The 12,566-nt window shown below is 38.9% G+C and overlaps 1 protein-coding gene across 6 annotated transcripts in view; it reads left to right on the top strand.

Annotated features, from left to right (window-relative positions):
- svild (supervillin d) overlaps positions 1–12,566 on the top strand; it is a 264,346-nt gene that overhangs the window by 33,564 nt on the left and 218,216 nt on the right. For 3 of the 6 annotated variants that reach the window (XM_039691113.2, XM_039691117.2, XM_039691110.2), the window contains exons 2-3: positions 3,039–3,457; positions 9,411–9,445. In XM_039691113.2, coding sequence (XP_039547047.2) covers positions 3,105–3,457; positions 9,411–9,445 — 388 coding nt within the window. In that variant the 5' untranslated portion in view covers positions 3,039–3,104. Of the gene's footprint in view, positions 1–1,410; positions 1,520–2,681; positions 2,769–2,844; positions 2,901–3,038; positions 3,458–9,410; positions 9,446–12,566 lie in introns of those variants that run through there. The other 3 variants (XM_039691111.2, XM_039691114.2, XM_039691116.2) reach the window with 3 other exon arrangements.

The raw sequence follows: 12,566 nt of genomic DNA, 5'->3' as shown, positions 1-12,566 counted from the left end.
GGATTAGAATGAGCCGCCTGGAAAAGCATTTCCCGACGGCTTTTAGGAACTAACAACTGGGTTGTATCTTGCTTTGTCTGGATGTCCTGAGTCACCCGATACAACCTATCTTTAATCATGGCAAAATATAGGTAAGTGAGCGGCTGATCTGGCCGCACCGGCTGTCCGTCGATGACCTGGACCCGTTCAAACGCGTTTTTTAGCGTATCATCTCGGGACTGTTCCAGAGGAAAATCATCACGGACCGAAAAGATGGGTATTTCGGCCCCGCTCCGTTCCTCTGGACCAGCCGCCGATGGTCCCGGGACAGCCTCGCCGGCCTGAACAGTCGCCCACCCCCGGTGCCGTTGTTCTTGGCCAGGAGCACCCGCGCATAAACACGCCAATAATGATTGAAACCCCGGCCAATTAGTTCCCAGAATCAGCGGGTGCCGGAGGTGCGGATTAACTGCCACCTCCACACTATGTTTTTGTCCCCTAAATTGGATCATAACTGGCACGACGGGATACCCCATCACCTCGCCGTGCACACACCACACCATAACCTCGCGGCTCTTATCCAATGCCCCAGGCTGAATCAAACTTTGGTGGATGGAGGTCTGGTTACAACCTGAATCCACCAAAGTTTGACACGTAACCCCCTCGATCAGTGGACACCTATCAATAAAGTGCCCCGGGTTCCCACAACGCCAACAGGCCGGCCCAGGCCTCGGGTCAAGGGATTGGCGAGTGGAGAGCGCGGGGCCAGAGGACAGAGGGACGCTCCCAGTCAGGGTTCCACTTCGAGGCGGAGGGCAGGTCGCCGGGACCGCCTCAGCGCTGGGTCCAGACCTCCAGCGGGGTGCCGGTCGCGGGGGAACTCCTCCTCGGGACCTGGGAGCGGGGACAGGGCGAGAGAGAGAGGGAGAGGGGAGAGAAAGAGAGAGAGAGAGAAGATGGTTGGGGTTCGCCGACCCCCGGGCACGCCACCAGCTGGTCCTCCGACAACGTGATGGCCTGGTCCAGCGACGTCGGCCGGTGGCACTGGACCCACTGCGCGGTCTTCTTTGGCAGTTTCGCAATGAACTGCTCCAGCACCACCAGCTCGATGACTCCGTCGACGTCGCGTCCCTCGGCCACCAGCCATTTGCGGCAGAAGCCACGGAGCTGCTGCGCGAAGACGAAGGGCCGGCCGATCTCCCCCAGCTCTGAGTCCCTGGATGATCTCCGCAAATGGCGAAGACAGAGGATTCCTGGCGGCGGCTGCTTCTTCCATCCCGGGTTTCGGCACCAGTTTGATACGGTTCAATAGGGGTGATGGAAGAAGACAAGGGGTCGGCGAATACTGGAGCACAGTGCCTCAGCGCACTTCAGACTCGAACAAAACAAACTCTTCTTCTCTGCTGCTTCACAGATTCCTTTTCCACTCTGAACGTGGCCCAGCTCCAGCTCTGCACACGGGCTCCAGTCTCTCTTCCTGAGGTGTCCAACTGGCCCGCTTAAATACTCTCCCAACGCCAATCACTGGAATCACAGACAGGTGTTTATCATTTGAACTTGACCCGCTTACTTCCCGCTCGACTCCTCCCCCGCTCTCCCGCCGCAGACAGCGCTAAACCACGCCCCCATACCACAGTATTTATACCGGTATGATATAATATTACACTGTAGCCACTAGGGGTGTAATGGTACACAAAAATCACGGTTCGGTACGTACCTCGGTTTTAAAGTCACGGTTCAGTATGTTTTCGATACAGCAAAAAGAAAGAAATGCCGGAGTCTATTTAATAGTAAATTTCCTATTTGTTAAAAGAAAAAAATATTTTTCAATAAGTTTGAGTTTTCCTACATCTTGAAACTTTCAGGTTTATAAATGTTTTCACATTTCAATGCCGTTTAGTGTGATAGTGTAACGTGAGACCAAGTGAAGCAGCGCTGCATTACCTCACAAGTTTCATTTGTCTAATAAACTGACCTGTGTGAGTAATCCAGCACAGCGGGTAGTTCGGTAGAAATCATTCAGCTCATCACTGCGTCATCAACCTACGCCTTTGTTATTGTTGGAAACTTTGAAAAAATCTTACATATTGTGCCTTAAAATAGAGCACCATTTAAAAGGGCAGCTATTTTCCAGTGGTGCCTGCTGCAAGCATTGTGGACATTATTGAGTGCACTTATTTAATCCTACAATGCACTACACAACCAACCAGTGAACAACCAATGTAAGCTCAACGGCTAAAGAATACTCATAACTTACTGTGAGAGTCATGTCGAATGAATTCCCATGTTTTGCCAGAAGATTTCGCCCACATCTGAATCATCCATCCATCCACTTTTCAATGTGGGTACAGCGTAACATTGTTCTTTTTAATTGATTATTTTGATAAAGGGTGATAAAATAGGATACAATACATGCTAGTTTCCATGACAGAGTTTAAGATAAAAAGATAAATCTTTTCATTACTACCGGAGCTACTAGTATGCTAAGTTTCAAATGATTATTAGACGGCAAATCAGCATCCCTTCCGGCACACTCAGTATCTGAATTTACTCGTTTTTATTCACTCCTTCAAGTGGACTATATTAGTGGATTTATGAATGAGGCTATAGGAGGCAATTTGAACACGGCTCTGAAGTGGGTGTGTCAGATAGGAGAGGCATGCAGAATGTGCAGTCCTGCTGGACGGGTTTGAAAACCCCTGTAGTAGACAACAAGGCGGATCTGTAGGTGTTGAAACAGAGCATTTTGGTGCTGGATTCCTCTTTGTCTTTCTCTGGGTTTCTTAAAGGTAATATGAGAATCCCAGCAATGCTCGAGTTCTGTGTGTTTTCTTTCAGCCAATCACTTCTTTCCTTTTGCAGGCTTTTATTCGACAGGTCCTCGCTGACAAAAAACTGCCATAGGAAGGATTAGAGTGGAGGTGTTAGTAATTGTGCCAGTGTTTTATATTCAATTTCATGTTTTTGTTCACATTTTTGTTACATTCAGTGCTTAAACAAATGCATGTTTTTTTTTTTTTTAAGAACAGGCATCTAATTTTGTTTGTCTCTCTCAACAGTGGAATGGTATCGGCAGACTTGTTGTCTACAAGGAAGTGAGCAAGAACGTGTAACTGGGGTGAGAGATGATGGATGCTGTGGACTCTTTGCAAGGCTCATCTCTGGAATCCAAAGCTGAACGTATCGCCCGCTACAAGGCAGAGAGAAGGCGGGAGCTGTCTGAACGGTATGCCAATTTGGAGGAAAGTTCATCCGTGTACACGCGGAGGGAAAGACTCGGGGAAACCACTGACACCTCAGATGTAGTTGCCAGCTCGGAGCAAAAGAAGACCGATGTTTCCTCTGTACTGAGTCAGAACAATAAAGATAACACCGCTCCGAGACAGCAAGGAGACAGGAGCAATTTTGAGGGAAAGGCCAAAACAGATGCCACACCATCCTCTAACATCTTTGTTTGTCACAGCAACAAAGAAACAAGGTGAGTCACAGTGAGGCAGTGAGTCAAGGTGAGCCAATGTCACAGGTGAGTTTTAGTCAATGACCATTGACCATTTAGAGACTTGCAAAGATCTCATGTTTCACTGCTCAGTAAATTCAGAGTGAGGGCAGCATTTAGACATTAGGAACTGAATAGTCAGGGAGATTGAGCCATGCAGATATCTGCGCCAGTACACATCTTGCTTTTTTGACATCAGAGCTTTTTGTTTTGGTTTAAACTTGTAGAAACTCAGTCAACATGGATTGTTTTTCATTTCTGAGCAATTACAAACAGATATAAGCAAATGTGTGGGGGTTGGATTGGCGCCATAATTCTGCCAGTTTGGAATGTTCTTGTATGAAGAACAGAGTAGAACTTTCTCTTCATTGTTTGGTTCTAATTCTCTACATCAATTGGTCTCAAACTGTCAGCCTATGAAAGATATCAAGTAATCCTTTAGTTGATTGATTGATTAAATCCGCAATGAATTACAAAAAAAAAAAAAATCATGGATTAGGTGGCTGTAATAAAGCTCATGACAAAGGAGATACTTAAGAAGACTTTTAAAATAATACTCAACACACCAAACAGGAGAAAATCTAGGAGAATGTACCACCACTTTAAGGTGCTGGGTGCAACTTTTTCACTCTACTAAAGCATATAAATACCATAATATGTTTGCATATATTGAGGAAACATGTTCACATACTCGTTTCTCTGAAAACACTTCCAGCCAGTTATTTTACTTTGAAATATAAAAGTTTCCAGGCTGGAATGTTTGTCATTGTTTTGGTCTGTGATACTGCACATTGTCAATTTCATTGTCCAATGTGCTCGTTCCTGTTGTGTGTGCTCAAACTGGCAACCCTTCTGAGTGCTGTCCAGTCTGAGGAGCAGGTGGCGGGAGAAACTATGATCTCTGATATTTTGAATTCGACTGCAATACCTATTTAGACAACTAGTTGTCATTTCTACATACTGCACCTTTAAACAGTGCAGGACAAGGAACTAGCTGAGACAGAGGGCCTAAATAGAGCAAAAAAGGGGGCAACTAACTAGATACACCTAAAATGAGTACTAATCAATATGTAACCATGGAGACAAACAGGCAGTGATAATGAGAGAATGGAACCAATTAACAGAGGCAAACGACAAAATTGAACAGACCAGGAAAACTGAACAAAACAGAACAAACACGATACAATTATATTATTAAATATAATGACTGAATGTAATACAGTATATGTAATATTATTTTATATTTAGCTAATTGTAATGAAATAATAACTGGCAAAATTGTAGATCTGTAAATGTAAAGCTATATCAAAATGTAGGATATAACTAATGTGACGTTTACATTACTTAAAGGGTTAGTTCACCCAAAAATGAAAATTCTGTCAGTATTTACTCACCCTCATGTTGTTCCAACCCCGTAAGACCTTCGTTCATCTTCGGAACACAAATTAAGATATTTAAGATATTAAGATCGCTCCTGCATACAGTCCATAGGCTTCTTGGGGGACTGGCTCTTGCTGTCCACGAAAAGTCATTAAAGACATCGTTAAAATAGTCCAAGTGACTACACAGGGCTCAATCTTAAGTTTATCAAACGACGAGAACACTTTTGTGTGCAAAAAAACAACAAAAATAACGACTTTATTTCAACTATTCGTTTATTTCTCCCTCTGCGCGAGTCAGGTTACTAGTTTAATAGTGTAAGCTTCTGTTATTGTACGTCACCCGCATCACACACACATGACCAGCGTCGGCCAATAGTGAGCCTACGTGTGACGTAGCTCTACGCAATCACACTACGTTAACTGACTTACAGGCTCATGGAGAAGGAAGTGATAGTTGAAATAAAGTCGTTATTTTTGTTGTTTTTTTGCGCACAAAAGTGTTCTCGTCGTTTGATAAACTTAAGATTGAGCCCCTGTAGTCACTTGGACTATTTTAACGATGTCTTTAATGACTTTTCGGGGACAGCAAGAGCCAGTACCTCAAGAAGCTTATGGACTGTATGCAGGAGCGATCTTAATATCTTAAATATCTTAATTTGTGTTCCGAAGATGAACGAAGGTCTTACGGGGTTGAAACAACATGAGGGTGAGTAAATACTGACAGAATTTTAATTTTTGGGTGAACTAACCCTTTAAAGACCGCCTGTGGTGAAAATCAAGCTTTGTTTTTTATATGTCTATGTGGTGTTTTTAAATATACTTTCAGACAAAACGTATTCAAATTCATGTCATCACCATTGCGAAGTATTTTCTCGGCACACAAAATGGCACACAAAGACAGTCTCAAAAACGCGGTTTGAAATCGCTGGAGTTTCTGACGTCACAAACTACTAACCAACCATGTCAACGAGTGGATCTCTGAGCTGGTGTGAATGAATGGAGGCAGGGCTAATTTGGATTTTCATAGAAACGCATATACTGAGTCAAGACTAGTTAACATTCAAGCTATTTTAAAGCATGAATACTTTTTCCCCCCAATGAAAACACGTTTAAATGTGTCATTTTGGTGATCATAGATGAGTTTTAAGTGATTTATTGACATTGAAATTACTTAATATGAATTAGTCTGTGGTTTCCTACAGATTTGAAATGTTTTGTATCTTTTAGATGAAAATCACAAGAAATTGAGACATTTCTCACCTTGTAATTCATGATACAAGCAATTATATGTACTTGCCACCATCTATTTTTCAGATCTGATTAAGAATCAGTGAGATAGTGTGCAGTAGACGTGCTGGTGGTGGACTTGATCTGACCACATGATATTCTGCCTTGGTAATCTTTGACTTGATCAAAGAGGTGCTATCTTCAAGCATTTTCACCTGTAATTGGAATTACTATGGAAATCTGGGTCCCACTTTATATTAAGTGGCTTTAAGTACTATATACTTACATTGAAGTTACTACTGTCTTTGATACATTGGACTTATTGTGTACATACATGTTTTTACATTGTACTTATATTTTGAAAATACCTGCATGTAACTACAACTGTAATTAATTGATGTAATTATATTTGTAATTACACAGTTGACCCTTCCCTTACACCTTAACCCACCCTGATACCTACCCATACCACCACACCTGTCCCTAACCTTACCCATATCACACCTCAATAGCAGCAAAAGTGTTTTACAATACAACCTGAACACAATAAGTACATTGTACTTATTTTACTATGTAAGTACATAGTACTTAAAGCCACTTAATATAAAGTGGGACCGAAATCTGTACCAAAAGTTTGTCAAAAATCTGAATTAAGCTAGTTCATTTCAAAACTAAATTTAAAATGGATGTTGAAGCGAATAATAAAAGAAAAGCAGCCAACAACTCTCCAGCACCAGCATGCATTTAAACTTAGTCAATACAGTTTAAAAGGCACCTGAGGATGCACCTCATTCTGAATAATGAGTAGATGTTTCCAAAATTTTGACTGTTATAAATTAACAGAAAGGTTTTTTTTTTTTTTTTTTTTTTTTTTTGCTCATCTGTTTTGTGTTATAACAAATGCAGCCATGTTAGGCTGATTATCTGACACAGTATATATGAAATATACTAAATGAGAAGAATCTCTTTAAAATGGATCTCAATAGAGATGTGCTAAATGACTAGTTGGGGAAGGAAGCAATATATAACAGGATTATGTGTACCTGTGTTCTGTCCTCTGAAAACACCTCCAGCATGTTTAATAGGGTTCAGCTGCAGGCTGCTGTAATATCAAGGCCATTCTTTATGAATGAATGAGTTGGGTCATGTTGTTTCAACCCCTAACCTCTTTCATCAAATATTTTCATTTCGTCTATTCTCTCCTACGTTCTTCTATTCCGAATTTTATTGTTTGACCTTCCCAAACTTTCCATTTAATCTTTTTCCTTTATTTCTTCCTCTGTTTCTGTTGGCCAGGATGAGTGCATCCAAGTCCCTTGACCTCTCTCAGAAACCCAACACATCAGGTTCGGGGCATGCTTTAGAAAGGTTTTTAGAACATTCAACATTCAGAGCATTCCTGGGGCAAAGGATAGTTCTTGCCCTTCCAGAAATTGTCTTCAGCCAATCAGCATTGTTTACTCACCCTCATGTTGTTTCAAAACTGTACTGTATGCTTTATTTTGTCCCCATAAATTCAGATTAGAATGTTACTCAAATGCTCATAACCAATTCCCATGGCATCATGTCGTCATGATACTTATGAAATGATCTACCGTATTTGAAGATTTCACTGCAATAACAGCAATGTGCCTTTCAAAGGACATGAGAGTGAGAAAATTATGACAATTATATTTTTTGGGTGAAGGTGAACTACCTTCAAAACTTCATACCAAGACCAATATGACTAAACATGTTATTACAATTGAAGTTATTTGCAAACAACATGTTGTTTACTTACACTTTTATGCCATGTTTTTCCTCTAGTAGAAACTTGTACACTCTAAACACTTAAACACATAAAGCTTTGTTTGTTTCTCAGAAATTTCTCAGTCGTATGAGCATTGACTCATTGTAACACAACCTTTGGTGAACTCTTATAGGGAAAATAAAACTCTACTAGTACTCTACTATGGTAGTTCATGGCTCATTGTGCTCGTCTTGGGTTTTGATAACCTTCTAACCATATGTGCTGTCTGATAAAAAAACATATTTCTTCCTGTTAGTTGTGGTTTTATAATGACATATTTTTTGCTGTCCTGTTTGTGAATTTCGTTCTAAAATTAGTAGTTTCTATTCCTGTGTTAACACTGTCTGTAACAAATAATATTTTCTACATGGAAATTTACAGACGTACTTAAAAAAAATAATAATAAAAATAGTCGACAGGCTTTAGTTGCTTCACAGCATAAATCACTGCTTTGGGTCTGATCAACAGGGTCCATACGTAGTGTTCACTGCTCCTTATTCACTGAGCACGGGATAGTGAAGATATGTTGAACTTCACTTCACAAAATAAGTTAATTTGGAACACCCTGCATATGTCAGATGCTTGATTTGTGCATATAGAGAAATCTAAGGTATGATATGATGAGAAGGTGTGACATAATATACTGTAAATAAATATAAATTACCTTACATTAGTGTCATAGATTTGTATAAAATAAATCCATGTCTGTTTATATAAATATAAATGTATTAAGTATTATCAATTTAAGTAATATAAACTGATTTATTTGAAAGCGTTAAACTAAATGATAAATGTCTGTTGTATTGTTTAATATGAAAAGTGTAATTTTTTATCTTATTAAATATATTATTGTATATTAACCATAATCTGATACTTCATACTTGCGAACAGCTATGTACAAACCACAGATGGGAATAACTAAATGGGAGTAATAATGGCTGAGCCGCAACTCAGTTTCACTGCCTTAATTTGTTTTAAACTTCTCTATGTGCAGAAATTACTTATGTGTATATTTCCCACTTCCTGTGATTTTTCCTGACCAAAAACGAGCCTATAGCTGCACACATCACTTTTTAGGCGTGAACTTATGGCCTCAAAGCATTGATAAATTAGAAGGCACCAATTTTAAAATGTATGGTTTCATCTCAGATATGTGCCTTTCATGATTTGTTTTCCACAGATTTTATTGTTATCCAAATATGGAAGTGTTATGTAAAAAGTCCATGACACAGCCTGCATGACTGTAAAGAAAATAATAATGACTTTACAAGTTATAGATTGACCTGTTGCTAGTCTTCACAGTGCTTGAATAATGTGTAGCAATGTGTAGAATTTATTATGTGTAGTGTGTGCTTTCTCATGCTTTTATCTACCACAGAGTTTCCATTCTTATCTGCCTTAAGCAGGACAATGGAAATGCTGTGAGGGGCGGCAAAACGGTGATTAGGTTTTAGGAGCAGCTGTGTCATCTTTTGTTTGCTTGACACACATTAATTCATATCTAATTAGTCTTTGCCTTTCTCTCTCTCACACACAGTCCACTGGAAGCAGAGGAAGCCCAGAAGCCACAGGGTGAGTCTCCTTTCCTTTCATTGGCTTTAAAGAGCCCCTTTGTGAAACACATAGTTCCTTTCTCTTGCCTCAATTGTGCCACACTGTCCCTTTTTTAAAAGAGCAGAGAAACGGTGATGTATTCACACACAGCTCTAGAGAATCTAGTGAAACACACAAACAGCCTTACACACAGATGTGAACATGTGTAATTGTGTATATCACAGCTATCCTGTTCCGCTGAGAGCTTGTTGAGTTCGAAGTTGTGATACTCAAAGTAGACCCAGACCCCCAAATGGCCTGTACGCCACAATCAATAATGTATTATTATTATTATTATTTTTTTTTAGGAAAGGGAGTCTGTGTTTAACACATTTGTACACATTGGATGATTTCTAGTATGGTGCGACACATTTGATTTTGTTGTCTCATTTCGTCGGTTTATGAATGAGTGAGTGAATGAGTGAATGTGAGGCAAATGTAAAAGGCTTTGGTGACCATTGGGTCTATGAAAGCACTATGTAAAGACAAAGGTTGGGGTTCTACCGGTTGAACTACCGTACCGAGTACCGTACCGAACTACCGGGTTGAACTACCGTTCAAAGGTTGGGGTTCAATGCATTTTCTGTTTGTTTTTGAAAGAAGTCTATTATGCTCTTAATCTCCATTTATTAAATTAAAAATACAGTAATATTCTAAAATATCATTACTATGTAAAATAATGAATTTCTATTTTAATATATTTTCTTTTTTCAGGTCTTTTGGTGTCATGTGATTTCTCAGAAGTCATTCTAATATGCTGATTAAACATTTCTCATTTTAATATTCAGACCTGAGATTGTATTAAAATATAAAATATGATACAAATTATATGATATTATTTAAAGAATTTTGTGGAAACTGATGTATCCTTGCTGAATTATATTCAGTAATTTCTTTAAAAAAAAATCTTACTGTCCCCAAACTTGAGTTGTAGTGTATATTGGCTGATATTGGATATTTAATTCTACATACTCTTTTCTGCTTAGTTTCACACTTAGATTACCTTTAGAGTTGATATTTATTATCATATATAATTTAATAGCATAGATAAATATAATATTTTGCGGTGGCAAAATTTAAATCTTTTTTTAATACTTTCACAAATATTTTTAGTGTTTACATTTTTATTAATGCAGCATGGAAAAAATGATTCATTCTGGCCTTTTATTGGTTATTGTTAATAGTATCAAAGTATAATGCTAATGAATTAAGTCACATTAACACCAGGAATATCTATAAAAGGTAATAGGGTCCTTTTTGCACTTACAGTGTGACTTATGACTGCTTTAATAAACAAGGTCATTGAAATGTTCAGTAACCAACAAACACAGCTACATGTAAGAACAGACACATTTTTAAGCCACATAAAGTATGATTACTTTCAGGTCTGAAAGTGGCCCCCAAACCGCATTAATTGAGTATCCCTGCTTTATGGGTGTGATCAGTTTCTGTATGCTGTGTTCTAGAGCTTTCTTCTCTGATCTGCTTCTGAGTATTTTGCAATGAGGTCATTCATTTGAATGTGTGAACTCAGCAGGTTTTAGGATTTGTCCACATCATTGATGCCTATGGAGGAGTTGGACATTTTTGTGAAGTCAGCTGCCATTTTCTGTAAAATCAACCCACAACGGGAAAGTGGCCTGATTGACAATTTTGACTGACAAAGGTTTCAACAGCAGTAATTATTTTGTATTCTGTGACTCACAGACCTCCCCTGGTGTTATACTGGACTATAAAATAAGACACAAAATACATCACTGCACAGACACTTACACACTGCACAGTGAGCAAATCCAAGACAAACATTAGCTATACATGTTTTTATAACCTGTGACCAAACAAAGGACAACTGGCTGGATAGATGGATGGATGTACACAGACATAACGTACACACATAAAACTGCACTTATGAGAAATGTACTTCTCAGGTTTGTATTGCTAAGTCTGTGAAATATTGTCGGTATTTTGGCTATTACTACTGTGATGTAACATGTGCTTCAATCCTATGTATTGCTAAACAATTTGCTGAACATGCAAGTAATGAATATAAATAAGACACTCCATAAAGGTTTTAGGCTTGGAGCAGAAACGTCCTTTTCTTCTGGTTGTGTCACAGTAGTTCAGACAGTCTGACAACACGTGTGCTCATCAGGGTTGGATGGAATTTACAACTTAATTGTGGACTGTATATTTTTCCATTGTCAAAAAAGTTGAAAAGTTAAACCCTTCATGAAATGAAAGATATCTGTGAAAAATGTTTGAAATGATGCACCTGAGTAGACCTTTCTCACAACTTCCGTATTTGTGACCGGAAATACGCAATTGTCGTGGTAATCTTCTTCTGCTCCATTCATAACAGATAGCGTCGAAGGCAACTAGTGAGAGTTGTTGCTTACCGATCTTTTTGGTTATTCCCAAAAGCAGCCATACCTGTCGTTTTCATTCCTTCCCTCGTCAGTTCCCTGTCGATGAAGTTCGAAGGAACTGGATTCAGGCAATCTGGCGGGATGTTATTGATCCTGTGATCTTCTGTACTTCTCATGTCACCATTCACTAATAAGCCGTCATTGTATGTTTCTTTTTTATGTTTAGTGTATTTTTGAAGTAACGTTAGTTCATGTTCAACTTTATTAAGATATTTGTATCCAGCGGAATAAGCACATAAAAATATACACCACAATATAAAACAAGATAAATAAGAACACACAACAGTGGGCTACATATAAATGTAAAATATTAATATATACCATTCTAAGTATTTAACAATCTGAGTGTACAAGGGATAAATTAATATTTGTATAATTGTTCTTCATCTTTGATCGTTCTATAGCAACAGCAGTGCAAAAAATTCAGGATAACTGTTGAATAAAACTGACAGACTTCTTTCTGGTATTCACATCAAAATGCAGTTTATTGTAAATAATACTCCCTAAATATGAATAACTTTCCACACACTCCACCTTCTTACCTTTAATGAACGTATATTGGGAAGAATGAGCTTCAGTTCTGAAATCAATAGTCATATCTTTGGTCTTAGATACATCAGCTGCAGACAAGCATCACCACAGCATTTTACAAAGTCATCAACAACTGGACCATG

Source organism: Pimephales promelas, chromosome 17 (genome assembly GCF_988280905.1).
Source record: "Pimephales promelas chromosome 17, fPimPro1.hap1.1, whole genome shotgun sequence".
Taxonomy (NCBI): domain Eukaryota; kingdom Metazoa; phylum Chordata; class Actinopteri; order Cypriniformes; family Leuciscidae; genus Pimephales; species Pimephales promelas.
Note: the sequence above shows the minus strand (reverse complement) of the source record. Positions and strands in the feature narration are given on the sequence as shown.